General features: G+C 33.9%; 3 protein-coding genes across 4 annotated transcripts; 2 read left to right on the top strand and 1 right to left on the bottom strand.

Annotated features, from left to right (window-relative positions):
- The first annotated feature begins 2,023 nt into the window (after window positions 1-2,023).
- On the top strand, window positions 2,024-6,310 carry LOC140056670 (uncharacterized). The gene is made up of 8 exons (XM_072102118.1): window positions 2,024-2,115; window positions 2,514-2,594; window positions 2,839-3,048; window positions 3,588-3,725; window positions 4,125-4,185; window positions 4,341-4,408; window positions 4,908-5,002; window positions 5,371-6,310. Exons 1-8 carry the CDS (start codon window positions 2,059-2,061, stop codon window positions 5,492-5,494), a joined length of 834 nt encoding a protein of 277 aa, XP_071958219.1. The 5' UTR covers window positions 2,024-2,058; the 3' UTR covers window positions 5,495-6,310.
- Window positions 6,311-8,974: 2,664 nt separating this feature from the next.
- On the top strand, window positions 8,975-15,844 carry LOC140056321 (uncharacterized). Of its 2 annotated transcripts, none has more exons than XM_072101656.1 (8): window positions 8,975-9,337; window positions 10,486-10,577; window positions 10,667-10,726; window positions 12,241-12,291; window positions 12,736-12,853; window positions 14,039-14,139; window positions 14,553-14,747; window positions 15,109-15,844. In XM_072101656.1, the coding sequence occupies exons 2-8, from the start codon at window positions 10,566-10,568 to the stop codon at window positions 15,136-15,138; spliced, it is 567 nt and encodes a 188-aa protein (XP_071957757.1). In that variant the 5' UTR covers window positions 8,975-9,337; window positions 10,486-10,565; the 3' UTR covers window positions 15,139-15,844. The 2 variants fall into 2 exon arrangements, with proteins under 2 accessions (XP_071957757.1, XP_071957758.1); XM_072101657.1 differs by lacking the exon at window positions 8,975-9,337 and adding an exon at window positions 10,273-10,357.
- LOC140056322 (cilia- and flagella-associated protein 418-like) lies at window positions 15,769-19,277 on the bottom strand. Its single transcript, XM_072101659.1, has 5 exons — window positions 19,088-19,277; window positions 18,699-18,783; window positions 18,265-18,398; window positions 17,983-18,131; window positions 15,769-17,202 (listed from the first exon to the last, which is right to left on the bottom strand). The coding sequence occupies exons 1-5, from the start codon at window positions 19,177-19,179 to the stop codon at window positions 17,096-17,098; spliced, it is 567 nt and encodes a 188-aa protein (XP_071957760.1). The 5' UTR covers window positions 19,180-19,277; the 3' UTR covers window positions 15,769-17,095.
- Window positions 19,278-19,285: the final 8 nt, after the last annotated feature.

Here is a 19,285-nt window from a genome sequence, read left to right as displayed (position 1 = left end):
TAAATGTCAAGTGGAACTTTTTTTAAATCAGAAACAAAGTTGCATGGCATTATTTTCCATTAAATAGACTGCCATAAAACCTCGAAAAGAAGTGCTTCTTCATTTTTAGTACTCATGGGTGGGCTTCTTTTCCACATGGAGTTCCTTTCGAGATTACTTTTGCAAACTAAACGAGGGGAACTGCTAGCTTCCCGCCCGGAAAATATTTTATTTACATGATTTGAAAAATCTTCTAATGTAAATAATTAACAGCATCAAAATTTAACAGTGTGGTGTGTTGACCGCGAATGACTAACATACTATGTACCATCTTTAACATAATACACCTGCACAGACTCATTTGCATAACAACGCACGCACATACCAAACTGTTTAAAATAGAGCTACAAGGTACCCAAAAATGACATCTAATATGTTTTCAAACAACATGCAGAAGAATCTTCAGTACCCCACCATGCTTGGGGCTGAGCTAGCACACAAAAGCCTACTTACTAATTTTAATATTTCTATAATTTAGAAAACAATTAGATTTATCATATCACCTTTGATAATTATAACGTTAAATTTCAACTATCCAGATGCGAATTTTAGGTTGGGTTTAAAAAAAACTTAACTTCATATATGCTTCAATTTCGAAGATCTGCTTAAAACATATTTATTTATTTATTCTACCATAAACTGTTATTCACAACATATTAGTAGGCCTACAATACAATATCTTGCATGAAACGGATATTTAAAAGTACACTATAATGTGTAACGGTAGAATTACAATTCTAATGTAAAAGATTAAAAAATAAAAATTGAACAGTGTTGTGTGTTGATCGCGAATGACTAACAATACCATCTTTCCCACAGCACATGTGCACACTCATTTGCATAACAAACGCACGGCATACCAAACTACGATGAGATAAAATTAATTCTCTTAACACGTAACGAAGAGAATTAATTCCCTTTTTTTACATTAAAATAAATTGAGGGCGCTAAACATAAATTTAAACCACCAAAGCAGTTAGCGAGAGCCAAAAAAAAAAGATGGTAAATGTGCTCTCCCTGCCTCAGCACTAAGGCCCTGCCACAGCCTTTTGGGGTCGTTTCCACCACATCACCAGATGCATTGATGTTGTCGCCTCATGATGTGTGGTGGAAAGGGGGACGTATGATCTGTGAACCCCAAACACAGTGGCTCGCATAGCCTTAACTCTATTCCACCGACCAGCGTGGGAATCGAACCCATGACATACGTGTTGTTAACACGACGCTCAGACGACTGAGCTAACTGATCATTTTGATTTTAGCAAGGTTAATAGGATATTTATGACGTAATGATCAATTACGTAATGCACGTATAAATAGACTATTATCAGCTTTTCAGTCATGTACTTGGTGGCGTAACGGGTAATGCTCAATTTTGAGTGCCATCGGCTGGGGTTCGAACCTCGACAGATATTTTTTTTTTTTAATATTGTTTTTTTTTTTTTAATAGAGATATGTGACACTGTATTGTCGAATATGTATGGTACCATACCGGTAGGTATTCAAATATGCTTAATACGAAAATACATTAAAATTCAGTGACTTATTTCTATTTTATATCACTGTGCTCCACTGGCTCCAAGTTGGGTCCACTTGAGCACAGTGTATTAACATACGAAAAGATATTAAAATTAGTGACTTATTTCTATTTTATATCACTGTGCTACTCTGTTGTTAATTACCGTAGTATATTTCTATTTCGGAAGTAAATAAAGGCATAAATGGCGCTCCGTAGAAGTAGAGAATGCTTGATCGTCGAAATGACCCTCTGAATATACCTCCGAATTTCTTGACACAAAAACCAGCAAAATATTAACTTTGCGCCCTGATGCTGATATAGCCTAATGTTTAGTTACTGAATATGTCTACATTGCTGCAACTTTTAATGCCGAAATGACTAGTAACTGAACAGATAATATAGGCTAAACCAAATTTCGATTAATTGTAAATATTTATATGTCTGGCGCCCTCTCTCCTGGTATTGTTCGTCAGTCAGACCTGCCGAAAAATGTCAACAGAATGTTTTGTTACCATTTTCTCTCCTCAAACACATTACAATTTTTAGTTTTTTCACTTGTAAGTATTTTGAAAATTAGTAAAAATAAATCTGTAGATACCGAGTCAGTTTTTATTGTTCTGACATCTATGTTGTTTCACGTAGGCCTGCTTACCGTTCCAGCTACCTTCATCCTCCCGGAAACCGACCCGGTAGATTTTTGTTTTGACCCGTCTAATTATTCCATTTTGCAGGCCTAGCTATTTTGATTTGTGTAGGTATAGCGTCAGTTATTTTTCACGAATACAAGACTCTTTTTATTCAAAGACAAGAAAAATTTAAATGTTTATTATAATATTGTTTAACAATCTGTGTTATAGGCCCATTAGGCCGATACTATTACTCTGTACTGGCTGGGCCATCTTGTTGGGCCTGGCTATTATAAATAAATATAAACAATTATTTAAATTAATTTAAGGTTGTAGTAACCTACGAAGTCACTGGATCTGAACAATGCTCAAGACACAAATCTAGAACAGCAAGAAAAACTTTAGAAAAGGTTTCACATTTTTACATTTTTTAAATTTCTTAAACGACAATGATTAAAATCCTCACTGAATGAGATTATTTAAAAATAAATTATTTAATATAATTATTTAAAATATAAAAACAAATACAAATTTATTTAAAGTTATTATTTTAAGAAATGTTTGTGTTACAAATATCAAATTTAATTATAATTGTTGACAAAAAGGTACTCAATAATAGGCGTAGTTAAATTTTGTAAATATTCTTTTTTCTAGAATTTCTTTCCTACATTCCAAACACACGGCTATACAGTTCCAGACAAGTGCCAGTGGAATCTGAAACATGATATTTATTTGATGCAGGAGCAGAACAAAGAAACTGATGAATTAGGCCGATGGGTGTGCAATATTTGTGGCAAGATATTTGTGTCAGAGTATCATATAGATTTACACATGACAAACAGACACCAAGATCATCTGTTGAATGTACTAAAGCCTGTTTTTATTCATTTTATACTTGCTCGAATATAATCCCACCCTGTGGCATGAACTCACCACTAGGTATTTAGTAGTAATTGTCATCCAAAATAATCCAAGTGGTCCTCGTATATAATCCCACCCTGGGCATAAACCCACCACTAGGTATTTAGTAGTAATTGTCATCCAAAATAATCCAAGTGGTCCTCGTATATAATCCCACCCTGGGGCATAAACTCATCACTAGATTTTAAGTAGTAATTTGTTGTGCAAAATAGTGGTCCTCATATATAATCCCACCCTGAGCCATAATTTCACTAGATGTATCATGCAAATGATCCAATCATATATAAGGCGTGTAAACTAAACCACTTGATTTTCATGCAAGATAATCCAGTTGGTCCTCGTATTTAATCCCACCCTGAGCCATAAAGTAACTAGATGTATCATGCAAATGATCCAATCATATATAAGGCGTGTAAACTCACCATTTGATTTTTAACTTCCATTTTGATTCACAACCATCTAATATTAAAATACTTTTATAGCCAAGTGATCCAATATGCTTAGCTGATTCCTGTGACATTCTCCGATGTGATATTTTATCAGGTGACAAAAGGACAAGTTACTGGGACGAAGCTTTGTGCAATGAAGCGCGACTGAAACAGCTCATGGAGACGTGTGAGGTAGGCTACTGATTTATGTTATGATTTAAGATTATGATTTATTATGATACACAAAAATATGATATACAAAAATGATTGACCTTTTGTTTTCATGACACACAATTGGACTCACAGTTATTGAGTCTAAGCTCTGTCTACACTATCAAACTAGTTTGACAAAAAAAGTGTGATGTTCCCAAATATGGTAGTGATGACAACATCATGTCCATATATGGACACATCACATTTTTTGTCACATAGTTTGTTAGTGTAGACAGAGCTTTACAGTCATTCAGTAAAACTAGAAAACTGCATAATCTATTAGTCTTAAGTTACACTATCAAACTAGTTTGACAAAAAAGTTTGATATACCCAAATATGGTACTGATTTTTATGACACAGTTGTATGTTTTATTTCAGAAACAAGTAACAAGTTGTTGTCCTGATCAAATAAAAGAAAATGAAAGGTTCGATTTTATTTGTAAGTTGTTTTTTTCATCACCATCATATTTATTCATTTTCTTTTTAAATATGTATGAATTAAATAAATTTAATAAAGTAAATATGTGAAAATAATAATAATAACTCTCTGCTTACTGAATATAACACGTGTAAGTTTTCTTGTTCACTTTGTAGCTAAACTAATTGACAGTACTTGTTCTTCGTTGACGTGTGACAAGTTTTATGATGCTGATAACCAAGAGGTAAGTTATATATACATTATAGCCCTTAAAATACTGGTACAGATGCCTCCATCGTCCAGAGCTTACCAGCATATAATTATTGCTTTTTGTAACCGCTTGTGTATTTTAACATTTTATTGATATTTGTATATCACGACCAAACAAATTTCCAAGTGTAGAATAATAGAATTAATGAATTGAATTTTTAGTTACCACTTTTCAATGAGTAAGGGTCAAGGTATATCTGGATCTGCATATAAATCCAAATATTTTCTGCCAGCCTTAAGCTCTGTCTACACTATCAAACTAGTTAAACAAAAAAAAGTGTGATGTGCCCAAATAATGGTAGTGATATTCCCAAATATGATAGTGATGTGACATCATCATGTCCATATATAGGCACATCACATTTTTTTGGTCTCATAAATTGATAGTGTAGAAAGAGCTTAAGAGTGAATGTACTAATATAAGTACTAAGCCAGTGTTTGTACGTCCATACATGAATTAATTTTCTTTTCAGGAATCTATATACAGCAGCTCTGTTTATATCATTTTAATTGTCGTGCTAGGCACAGCTTTGGTGCTTTATTATACAGTGGCTATTATCCATTTCTTGTAAGTAGTACATGTTATTCTAACGTCATTATGCTCAGTACACTGAGAAAACTTTCCTGCTTCCTAGGACTTAAATCTAATCCTAGCAAGAATGGTTTAAAGGAATGAATGCCAGTAAAGTGGCTTTTTTGGCACAGTGTTCTAAGCAGACTGACAGAGTAGGGCAAAACATCTCTGACCAATTAACTTAGTTGCCTGACCCAAAGCAACTCCTTAGCTAAATTATCATCATATTACTTTTGTGTTATATCATCATAATTTAATAAGTGTGATCATCATTATCATTTTCACAAATTAGTATCAGAGTATTAGGTAGTATTCTTTTTCTGTTAAAAATATTTTGTTGATAAATGTTCTTTTCGTTCCAGCACCGATGAATCTTTTATAAAAGACAACGATGAATTTTCTGAGAAAAAAAGCCGTCAACGTTATACTGCTCCTATGGGATCTGAAATACGCAATAGATACACTTCAATAGGGCCTAGGAGATGACAAGCTGTAGCAGATCCAATAAATAGGATCTAGGAAGAGTTAATAAAACGGCGCCCTAGTAACAGATTCAATAAGAGGGTCTAGGAGGAGTTTTTAAAACGGCGCCCCAGTAATAGATTCAATAAATAGGATCTAGGAGGAGTTTATAAAAGAGCGCTCCAACAGATCCAATAAATAGGATCTAGGCAGAGTTGATAAAAGTGCGCCCCAGTAACAGATCCAAAATCAAATGTGTGCTGTTAAGAGAGAAAAACAATTTTTTTAAATAATAATTCAGATTCTGTACTTTTTAATGAAATGTATACAAATTGAATAGTGTAGGCATATTTTAAAATAAATAAGATTTTTAGAACAATTACAATAACCATATATATAAATATTAATGTTATAACAAATTGTTCATGCATATTTTAACATTAGTCTTAAAATAGTTACATAAAAGATAATTTTAGCATTTTATACAATATAAAATCGAATAACTGCAGAAAACTGTAGTTATATGTCCATAACATTTGTTTGTTAGTTTTTATAGTTTTATTGACATTATAAAAACGAATTCGGCATATTTTAAAAAAGTAGTCCATATTTGTGTTCTTGTAATTTGTAGGTGCTTTAGGTGTACTGTATAATTCTATGAAAATTAGGTATAATAGTATTTGTACTTACGTTTTTGTGAATATACTGTTGACTTTAAATTGGGTACATTTTACATTTGTGTTTTTGTGTTATTTTAAAAGAATTGTGTAAATGAGTCGCTGTGCCATATGTTTTGACCGTACAGTACTTTTATTTATTTGTAAATTGTGGAATTAAAGTATTTTTTAGAAAAAAGATCATAATTATATGCTATGTTTAATTAATGTCGTTTATATTCCAAATGCTCCAGTACACTGTAATGCTCGGTTGTAAAACAATATTGTGCCCTAAAGACTTTTAAGCCATGTGATGGAAATAACAACGCATACCCTTTGCCTACATATGTATGTTGCAAGTTTCTTTACAAATCATTTACACCATAGCATAGTTATTCCGACTATTCATTATAGCTTGGTTTTCCCACGAGGGTGTGAGCGCAACCAAAGAACTTATAACACAGTTCTTTCTTTGGCGCAACGCAAGTGAGTTGACCAATCACACAAGCTATTCGGTTATTGGTTAAATTACTCGTTTAGTTTACGTCCCGCGTTGCCCCCATAGGGACCAAGTCGTAGAGACAATACGGAAATAACCCACATTCTAATAGTAATCCACTTCAAATAGTAACCCACCTTATAAGTCAATCTATAATAATAACTCACTAAGTCTAGAACAAATAGTGTTATTATGTCACAAAAACTTTTGACGTTTTTTGAAAATAAAGAGATAATCATGTTGATCTCGGGAGTGGGGGAGGATTAAGTGTTTTTGAGTTTATAAAATTTGTTTATTCGTACCCGTACTGTTTTATTATTTTACTATGAGTTGCTGACCGGAAAATTTGGGTGGGTTACTATTTTCAGGTGCCTATAATTTAAGATTAGTAATAGTAACCTACTACTCTAATAGTAACCCCTTCTAATAGTAACCCACCCTAAAAAACAATCAAAGGATAATAGAATCCCTTCTTAAACTTCAGAAAAAGGCTGCTAGAATTATTTTATTTAAAAAGCCATGGCAATATTCTGAGCCACTGTTTAAGCAATTAAATATACTTAACATACAAGATATCAACAGAGTTACCGTCCTATGTTTCATGGCCCAGATTAAAAGTAATGTTTTACCCAGACCAGGGCCGTAGCCAGGATCTGTCAAGGGGGGGTTCGGACACTAAATATTTGGGTCAACCCCCTGGGGGTGGGGCCTGATGCGAAGCGAATTTTGTTAAATGACACCCCTAGATGGCCGGAAATGACAATCTCGTGCAGCATGCTACCAATGAGTAAAAAGATCGTACTTTTTTCCTCCTTCTCAAACACGTCGATAATTTAAAGGACGATAACTATTTGTTGCCGTATGTTAGATGCGCGTGCTCTGTGCGGAACCGCCGATTGTTTGATCATTTACTCCGTATTTTGTTTTGCGTTCAAGTTCAATGCGAACGTACATCTAGGAGCAGCCCCGAAAAAAGCACACTGGTTGAAGGCAAATGCTATTTGCTAGCTCTATCTATAATATTTATTTACAGCAATTTGTTGAGGAATATAAATATTTAAATAGGTGATATTGATACATTTTAGTACGTATCGGCTGGTGGTCTAGAAAAAAATAATCGGATGCCATAATGTGAACTACAGTACTTGATACCATAGATATTATAGTGTAAAATATTAATATTCACTATAATCCTCTATGATACATTATACTTCATAGTCACACATAAAATACTGATGTACGTCGGAAGGCTACTTTATGCATGCTGCCTGACTGCCAGTGATCTAAACAATTATAGGTACGCAGTTGTCTGGCGGTGTCCTTTGTACGAATCGTTCGTGCCCCAGTTCGCTATGAGACGCGTCTATATCATGTTACATGCAGGAACCAAACATTTATTTTTCAGGTTAAAATCGGCAATTCATTTGCAGCTTTTAGAAATTTACAGACACGTATCGCTAGTTGACGCTCATACAGAGAAGAAGGTTCACGAACAAGTTTACGAATTTTTCAATTTACAAACAACTTTTTGTACTGTGGGGCACGTATTTGGAGGATTTTTGGAGATGAGGGTGAGGTATTGGGCATGTCGGGGATGGGGGTTCGCAGTCGGTTAAGGGGGGTTCGCTGTAAAGGGGGGGTTCGCCCGAACCATAAAAACCCCCCCTGGCTACGGGCCTGCAGACGAATCCAAATGATATTCAAAAGAAACGAAAATACTACCCATAATCTTCGAAATATTTGTAGCGTAAAACAATCATACTCTAGGTTAACGTCTGGTCAACATTTTATCAGTATACACGGACCGAAACTATGGAATGAGCTCTGTAGAAATCACTTATTGTTAACAAAAATTATAAAATACTAAAAAAATATGTAAAAAGAGACATTTTATCGAATTACAGAACCTAAAATGCTTCACTCATAAAATATATATGAATATATTATGCGTTGTGTTGGTGTGTGCGAGTATACACACATAGCCTGTTTTATTTTATATGTATTCATACTTTTGCTATAATATATATAGAAAGAATCCACTGGAAGTAATAAACTGAATATCTTCTTTTTTAAGAAAAAATGTATAAATAATCATGTTAGAAAAACACTTATTTTGTATCTATTATGTTGTGTTTATTGTTTAATGTTTTTTATGTAAAAGGGTCCTGCGAAAACAGAAGTGTAAACTTCTCTATGCAGGATCCTTGCCATCATTTATGCTATGAAACTGTATTTATAAACGATGAGTAAATAAATGTGAATTGAATTGAATTGAATAACCCAGGGTTACATTTAAAAGATGTATGGTATATGTTATTTTAAAACAAGCCCTCGTCCCCTTTTCCAACCCCTCCCCTTTCTAGGAACACACTGCATACGTAACAATCTGTCACTAGAGATAGACATCAAGAACCAGGGTCAACAGTTCTTATCTCTATATCATTACCCGCTGATAATCGTTATATATCTAGTGGTCAGTATAATTGAACTGACCCTTTGAATTGGCACATCATTGTCCGAAACACAATCCCGCTACCATGTGCATTGTTTGCAAGCAAACAAAAACATATCCTAGTTGTAGTACACAACAATAGAGGCTTGCCTGCTGATGTGATCAACACAAGGACAGTAGTCATTGATCGATGTATATTATCACTTGTAAGAAGAGAGTTGAATTTACTTTGAACACCAAATAAATATTTCTTAGGAGTGGTAAGTTATTTTCATCTTAATTTACTTTTGTCAAAGTGTAACTTAGTGTTATCACTATTGAGTTTAAACATTCAATATTCCGACATTTTTATATTATGCATTTTGGTTTCTGGTTCCGCCTTTGCACCTCGTTGCTAGGAGAGGGTCTAGAACGCAATGCGGGAGGTATGTTTTGTTGTTATAAAAACCCTACGAGCTTCACTACCTGGTGGTAAGATAATGTTAGTATTTGGAACATTAGGCCTATAGTAGTATAGAACATACAATTACATAAAATTACTCCCCACATAATTAATATTTAGAATATGTTAATATCACCTACCAAAGTCTCCGGACGCAATGCGTCCCAGATAGTGCCATGAGTATTATAATGTTACAAATATAAATCGTGGTTCATTTTTATGGTACATAGTTTACGATGCCAGTGTTTATTTCATCAGCAGTGTATCTGCACTTATAATTATAATATAGCACAAGCTTCCCAGCTTAAAGGGTTATCCTCTGCTATACCATACATGTATTATTATTTAGTTTCTGTATGGTTTTGTTAATTTCAAATTTATATATTAATGTGTATATTATGGATAGCAATAAATATTACAAACAAACATGACTCTAATTTAGGTCCTTGATTAGTAGGTCTAAATTAACAAAACCATGGACGATTAGTGCTACTACGTTGGAATGCATTCTTCCTTTATGATGCATATTTTATTTCTGTTCAAATTCCGAAAAAAAAAACTTCTTCTGGTTCTACATAAGACCTAGACCAATAATAGTTATACAAGTTTATGGTTCTTATCAAAGATTAATATAGTATAGTTTATGGATAGTTAATGATTCTACAGTTCTAGGGTCAAGTGTATGATTATATTCATTAAGTTTGCCCTTTTGATCAACTCTCATAACATGCATAGGTATGATACTACTGTGCGATTCAATACATTAAACGTTTACATAACTAGAGAAAACATTAACACAATAAAGAACGTGCTCATGAAAGCAACAAGTACTGCTGTAGTATGCATGTTATTTATTTTGAAGTTTTTTTAACTAACATTATTTGATCAGGACAGAAATGGGAACTTCTTAATGTAGGCCTATTGATCAATCGAGATTAATGATTTTGTATTTTGTCTTTGCTATAGGTTCCAAATGCGTAAGCTGTGAGATCAATTTTGATATCATTTATTTCTCTTCAAGATAGTTTCACGGCACTACTTAAAAAATGGAGTTTGATGTAAGTTAATATGAAAAAAAACACATTTTTATTTGTATTGATTGATAACTTTGATGACCTTATTTATTTTTAAAATGTTTGTTTTGTAGTTATGGATGGATACACTGTACGGATGGGCACCATCGACAATGCAGGCAAAGAACATTAAGGTAACCGTATGTGAATACGTTAGCTTGGTTCCCACTAGAACGTAACGCAAGGACGTAAACGCAACGCAAGCGTTTTAACCAATGACAAGCGAAGTTATAGACAGTTAGCAATCACAAGCGAATAAGCCATCGCTTGTGATTGGTCAATTCACTTGCGTTGCGTTACGTCCCTGTGCTGCGTCGCTAGTGGGAACCACGCTTTATAACCAGCAAGGCTAATATTGTACTCAAGTTGAGAATTAAGTAAAAGCAAAAAGATTTCATTGGTTGAGGACAAGTGTATATGTCTGTTTCCATAACATTGCAATTTCATTGTCCCTGGTTCATTCCCGGGTTTCAGCATCTAGCAACAATTATTTAGTGGAGTTGTGGCTTGATGATTATGATGCTTGGCTACCACTCCAGTGGTCCTGGGTTCAAGTCCCAGGATCTTTTCTAAGGACTCCACTCCCAAAGACTTGTAATAAGACTTTGTTTATGTAGATCATCCTGTGTATATGTCTTGTGAGCCTCCTCTGAGGTTCCCTAATGATCAGCAATTGCTGGATGGATCACCTTCAATAAATATGACAGAGCTTTTTATAACAACTACATAACTTTGTTGGTCTTAGAGGTGCACGTCTCTATTATGAGTCTAGGCCTACTATCTGTACGAAGGTTAACAGCAATTGTAAATATCATAGCAACACGATTATATGATGTACGAACATAGTATTATTAGGCGTACAAAAGAATAAACACGAAACTCAACTAAACAAATAATAGACTTAGGTTACTAAGATACATAATGGTAACGTATCACATATTCACGATACAGAATAATTGGGTACACCACTAAAGCCCTCTCTTATCTGCAATATGATTTTAGAATAATCGTTATGGTATCTAGATTCAATATCATATTGTGGTATAACCAGAGTTGACGTACGTACGCGTACAAACAACGTATAACGTAACAATCAGACTCCAAGTCCAAGTAATTATTTGACAGAGAAAATGCATTTTTCAATGCCGTTGTTTAGCTCTGATATGTCTGAGAAAAGATATCGCTGGTATTGGTCAAATTTCGTTTTATTTGGCCTGAACGTCTCTTAACATTCGTTTTTATGTTTACTAACTCCATCTCTCACCTCTTCCTTTATTAGTAGGTCTAGTGTCGCTCCTTTTACCTTAGGCAATTACATTAATATTGTAGTTATGCCTGGTCTGAGATACCCTCGGGTGCGATATTTGAAACCCAAGTACATTTCTCTAAGGCTTATAACAAAAACAGTACTTTTCTATGTAAATAGAGTAATTATACTAAGTCGTTGCTTTGATCTAATGCATGACGAAGCATCTATTTACCGAGTTTATTGCCATCGATACCTTGCACACAATATAAAGATCTATTCGCACTCACACACAGTAATTAGTTTGGAACTAGTAGTCGAGCAAACCGGTTGTGATGAGCCGACTGAGATTGATTTAGTAATGTGTTTTTTTATTAATGTTTAAACGTTGATTTCCTTTAGGGTTCGTATGTTCATAGTAGTGGGTTCAACCTCCATGCTGTTGGCGTTATGGTAAGTTTTACATTTTGCTGTACAGGTCTCCTTCCAATTAAAGACTCCTTTAGTTGGTCTTTCCTTGCCTTTTATATTTGTTTTGTCTTCTTTGTATTGTATATGGCAGAAAATTGAATAAATAAGAAATAAATAATAAGGATTCTAATTAGAGACAAACGCTATATAGACCACACAAACTTGGGTCCCCAAAGTGGTCTTTAATTGGAGGGAGACCTGCCTATGTTTTGGATCGTACAATTCAACTGACAACTATAGAGTCGAGTCGTAGCCAATTGTAGAATAAAAGTATACATTTTGAATCATTATGTTGTTCCTACACCATTAATATCAGTTGAGTTTTTGGACTTTGTAACTTCAGTGTTGCAAACACATAATTTTACATTATTCTAATACGCCTAGACATACATTACAAAAAATTATGATCTTGTTTACTATTACCAGGCAACCGAATTTCACAGTGGTAACATTATTCAACTGGAGTCTCGAACGACAGGGGGTCTTTTACGAGTGAACGCATTGACAGGGAAAATAGACTTTAACGGGATTTACGGAAAGCAATGTAAGTAGAGATGAAACGTTTGCGTGATGTATTTGTTACGGATCCGTTATACTGTTTCTCATTCAATTGTCCCTATTCATTGGACAACACTACCACTAAAAAGGGGACTATTTCCCCATGAAATGAACAAATGGGTAGTATATAATTATGTTTTAACAGTACGGTCAGTTCTTATTGGACATTAAGTGGTCTTGAGGTTTATCCTTAAATGATAAATTCATTTTCCTGCACTTATTACACTTTCTTGTCTAAATTTCGTGCATTGTCTCCTTGTTTTACCTTACGATTTCTGCGCTGTCCTTTTCGTGAAAAACATCAATTGCATTGATTACAATAATTTTGCTCTTGTATTTGGGTCATCCGTGATCACGCTTTTGAGAACTACTGCACATCTTCAGCAGACGTCGCTATGACGATAAATGACTTGATCATTTCAATATGTTGTATTTCCTATTTGAGCAATTAATAAGACGTTAAATTTATTTAATAACATTTTTCAGCTGCGGCGGTGTATCACTAAATTACCTAATTAAGTTTTTAATGATTTATTTGGTCATTAGTTGACAAAACACATTGGTTGCCAACTGTGCTTTACTGAACTGGTTTACATCAAAATGATGTCATCTCAATTAAGTTAAACATCAATAGTGTGTTAGTTAACTGTTTAGTTACAATGCAGAAATAGTGGTTTAGGCCTAGCCTACATCAAAGTTGTGTCCTCTCAAATCCATTATGGACATTTAATCAGAGTAATGCAGTTCAATTAATAGTGGTGAATTGTATTCAACATGACGTGCGCCTTTTTAATATATATACTGAGTATCCTTGTATTACTTGGACACATTTCACTTTGATACCATATACTTGATTTGTTCAAACTCGGTATAGTCAGATCACGCAAGTGTCCGTGTTCAACTCATCTCGGTTATTTAGTGCGATTTTCTTTTTACTTTTTGCTTATTTTCTTATTTTTGAAATTACAAAAATGGTATGCTATAGTTTATTCGTGTAAATCAGGTAAACAATTAGGCCTACACGGTGTTGGTTGGTGGTTATGAATGCTGCTGCAAATAGTTAGCCTATAATCACTATTTTCAAATCATGTTGTTTACGTATACATTTCTGTGTTTTGATCAGCATTTTTCCAATACTTTTTGGATAATTATCTTGTATTGTTTCTTGCAGCTCAATTTGTTGTACAGATATTTGATGAGCACGTGACCTTAAGATCTGTTGCAAATCCTCTGCACATATTAGTCCTACGCAGTGGTACACTTTATGCTGATGTAAGTAGGTCTAACAAAACATGATGTTCAGTCTACTATTTGCGTACTGACATCAAAGGGATGATACGATTGACAAAGATACCGTAAAACCTCGAAAAGAAGCGCATGGGCTTATTCGTTTTTTAGTACTCTTAAGTGGGCTTCTTTTCGAACAGAAGCCCTATGGCGGTGACGACAATAAATGTGATGATGGCAGTGTTTTTAAGGTGTACGCTGGTTAGGAAGTGGGGTGCGCGTTCTCAGTTCCAAAACAGGTGAACATAGTTTTCCGTTGGCGCGGCAGAGGCGGAATCCCTCCTCTTTAGCCGGTGGTTGAGGGTCAAGGAGGGGTATATTTTTGTCTCTGGTTTGTCTTAAATTCGTATACAAGTAGGAATGTTATGTCTACTTTATTCGTTACTATTTTCTTACAGGGTAAAGGAGATCCAAAATGCCGCTTTAAAGTACACTTCGTTGATGGTATGTACGTCAAGTTTGAGTCCGTACACAATCCTAACCGTTTCATATCAGTTCACAGGAAATATAGCGGTAACTCAGACATGCAATCAGTACAAAGTATGAGATCGTCTGGGGACGGGACACAGGGCCATTTCAAAGTCGTTCTTGTGGTAGGTACCTGTTATGCTTTTTATACTAATTATTGATGCCTGCCTTACTGATCATTGTATGCGTTTCCGATGCACAATAAAACGATGTAATGAGACAACCATGTGTAGGCCTATATATCCTCTTTTTCTAAAACGTCACACCACCAGCTTAATTTTAATATTTTTTTCTAGAATTATAACGTTTTCTTTCAACATACGCCTTCCAGATTTTGTTTCTGTTTAGGACAGGGTGGTTTGTTGTGTTTGTGTTAATGCCATGCTAGGTATGCCATGGAGGTAAAAAATTATTTTTGCCTCCATCGTTATGCTATCTTTATTTGGTTCACAATGCAAATGATTATTTTCTTTATTTAATTTTCAGGGTCACACAAATACGTCATATGCTTCATGACATCCCCGACGGTCAGACGTATCAAGAAGTACCGATTATTATTAGTTTATATAATTCACAAGCGGTCATCTGTGCTTTTAAAGTGTTAACGAACTTAAAACGTCCTGATCAAGACGTGTACAAACTTCTCATAAAATTATACCCCACAGCAAGAAGGAGTAATAGCTTTCTACAGAAATATAATTAGAGGACAAGTACCTTCTTGTAACTAAATATAACTAATATCATGACGTAATAGAAACGTATTAATCTTAATATTATCTTTTCGTTAATGCTTGGTTCCCACTAGAGACGCAACACAAGTACGTAACGCAACATAAGTGAGTTGACCAATCACAAGTGATGGATTATTCGAACTGTCGCTTGTCATTGGTCAACACGCTTGCGGTTCGTTTACGTTCTTAAGATAGAGATTAAGCCAGGATATAACATAAACCTGGATAATGTATGTATAAATAGTTTGTATTTTTTTTATAATAGCCGAAAAAGTGATTTTCAAGACAATTTTCAGTATTAAATGTTTCGTGATAAGTTTGCACATTCTTCAAAATATAAATACAATTGCTCACGAAGTGTTGGAGAGTGTTGTGATCGAGATTGCGGACACAAAAAACCATAACGACGACAGACTTGACTATTTAGGTGTAACCCTTCATTTTATTTTAGCTCAAGGTGATAGGTAGTAAGTGCTAAGTATTGCATAATAAACAGATTCAACATTTATAGAAAATATATACTGTATTTACATACATATTGATGATAAATAAGATGAGTATGGTTATTGTCATTCATCCAGGTAGGATAGAACGATAAACCTGGTAAATTGGTCAAATCATTCGGTTTGATGATACGACCTGGATCGGTCGTGAAACCGTCGTGGTCCAGTTGACCACATATATAAAATCAATTTAAGATTAGTATACCTACTAACAAACACTGATGAATGAATAACATAACGATTTTAAATATTTTAGAGTAGAACCATAAAATGAAACTTATAACAATAATAAACAACTACAAGTACAACAGTGATATATAAGTAAAAAACATCGACAACAAAATATCTGTACTTCAGTAAACTGCGTAGAATTGTTGGTGTCATCACAAACAAGATCAGAGATATCATGGTCGACTGTTCCAATTGAAAACTTAAATTACACGCACGGATGACATGCCGATAGCCTCATCCTAGTCTCGCTGTTGCTTGATAGAATAAATAATAGAATACTTCTTTCGAGCTCCAAATAATGTTATCATATTAGCAGAACTCTTCTTTTTTAGTGCACGTAATTAGTACTGTACAATTATTACAATCAACAAGCGCGAACATTAAAGGAGCGCGAACATTAAAAGAGCGCAAAAATTTATTTAACTGTTAAACATAAAATACAGTAAGTTTTAATAGCAATTATGGACAGACACGTTTAAATTATAAATTGCCTAAAATAATAAAAAATAGATATACTGCACTTAATAAACTCTAATCGATTACCATCGATTACTATCGACCATCATCGATTACTATTATCATTCAATTGTTATTATCCATTATAATGTGAATAAATAAATAAATAAAACGCTATTAGAGGAACTTGTTATAAGTTATTAATTAATAATTAGTAAATTAAATAATTGAATGATGAGGTTATAGACTTGTAATTAATTATAATTGTATATTAATATTAATTAATACAAAATATTAATTAATATTACTTATATTGTATTGACTACTACTACTAGGCTTAGTATTTAAAAAGTATTACATAAGTAATAATTTAATTACAAAAAAGTGAACTACAAAGATGTTTAGCTAATCAAAATACTACTAGTATTATTTCAAATTACTTAATTAAAATTAATTTTACAAAATACTAACACTGACCAACAAAAACTGGCAGGATTTCTTGGAATGTTTATAATAAATTTACTGACCACGAACTTAATTTAAAATTTACAATTATGTAGTGTGTTTACCACATACCCAATTTAATTCATGATCTATGCTCAATTCCAATTGGTGCTTGATTGACTTCCATTTACATTGACAAGCATATGCTCTGGTACCTACAATAAAAAAAATAATGTCATTATTATAATTAATAAAATATGAATATAATATTTAAACCATTTTTAAGTACAGAAAGACTAATAATTAGGTCAATTTTGTTTGACTTATATTATTAAAAATGTTTAGGCACATTTTCAAAATGAATTTAAATCAATAAATAATAACCAACTAGAAGTGGAATAATTAACTAGCCAAATGCTAGAGGGTAGGCTGGAATAACATAACAGCCAAATGCTAGAGGGCAGACTGGAATAACATGACAGTCAAATGCTAGAGGGCAGACTGGAATAACATGACAGTCAAATGCTAGAGGGCAGACTGGAATAACATAACAGCCAAATGCTAGAGGGCAGACTGGAATAACATAACAGTCAAATGCTAGAGGGCAGACTGGAATAACATGACAGCCAAATGCTAGAGGGCAGACTGGAATAACATGACAGCCAAATGCTAGAGGGCAGACTGGAATAACATGACAGCCAAATGCTAGAGGGCAGACTGGAATAACATGACAGCCAAATGCTAGAGGGTAGGCTGGAATAACATGACAGCCAAATGCTAGAGGGCAGACTGGAATAACATAACAGCCAAATGCTAGAGGGTAGGCTGGAATAACATGACAGCCAAATGCTGGAGGGCAGACTGGAATAACATGACAGCCAAATGCTAGAGGGCAGACTGGAATAACATGACAGCCAAATGCCAGAGGGCAGACTGGAATAACATGACAGTCAAACGCCAGGAGACAGGATTGAGATGATTTTAAGATACTCTACCTTTTTCTTTTTTTAGTTTTGATTTCAATTTTTGAAAATCTGGAACATTATTTCTAAGGAACAAGTAATCACAGGTACTGTGCCAGACATAATCATCGAAAAATACAACTTTGAAATCACATGATGTGCAACGAAGCTGGTCACATGACCTATAAAAAAAGTGTTATAAATTTATTTTATAATATAAATAATAGGAAGCTTTCAATTTGTTAAGATGACCAATGACCAAGCTAGGTCAGGTTTTTATTTTTTTGGTTTTACAAAATAGAAAATACAACTAACTTTTGTGTTATTGAAGAACTAGCGCCCATTTTACTAGAACTGCCACCAAGGTAAACAGGGAAGCACTTGCGAAATGATGACGAACATTTACTACTTTTATTTTCATTGCCATTTGTTGTTGTTGGGAAATTTGCCTACAAGAAAAAAAGTCGAGAGAAAACATAAGTTTAATACACGTGTAAATAATAATGGAAATGAAAAAAATAAGGATGATTCCTCAGAAAATAGAAAAAATTATAAAATTACTGTAATATCGCTACAGTAATGTCGCAGCATGTTATAACTTGAATGTAAAATGTGGTTGATAATGTAAATGGAAATATCTATTATTTATACGACATGTAACTTGCTGTGTTGTGTTGCAAATGTAAATCATGAATATTTAAATTATTATTAGAGTATTACTACACTATTCTTAATTAAAAAAGCTTTACAATTGTGGAATTTGATGGTTCTTCTTCATCAACATCATCAATAATTGCACTTATATCTTCATCAAGATCAGTTTTATTTTTTGACCTGTAAAATAAAAAATTACATCAGTATTTATATTACTACTTAAAAAACAAATTATTGAACCTCTCCTGTCTTCAATTATTTATTTATATCAAGCTTGGCTCGATCATGATTGATACTATGTGTCTCAAGACCTAGGTAGAAATAATGGCTTTTGTACCACTTTTCCACAAGCTGCAGAATCAACTAGGATTCCCGAGTAGGAAGGGATAGGGAGTGACCTGGCAGTCATTTCACTGGTGTTTCATTCATGTCATGGCCTACTAACTAGGCCTAGTACTACAGTCTACTACTAGAGCTAGCCTACCTTTGAGTATACTTTACAGGGGCTTTAGATGACGGTTTCTTGCAGAACTTGCCTTCTACTTCATCTAATAAGTCATCAAGATCATCTGCCATGATCTATAATAATATATCTTTAATTAATAAGGAATTAACACAGAATTAATAATGTAGAATGCTTATTCTCTGTTCAGTTGTTTATTGGCGACAAAACGTTGCCATA

This window comes from Antedon mediterranea, chromosome 8, assembly GCF_964355755.1.
Source record: "Antedon mediterranea chromosome 8, ecAntMedi1.1, whole genome shotgun sequence".
Taxonomy (NCBI): Eukaryota; Metazoa; Echinodermata; class Crinoidea; order Comatulida; family Antedonidae; genus Antedon; species Antedon mediterranea.
This window is presented reverse-complemented; position numbering and strand designations above follow the sequence as displayed.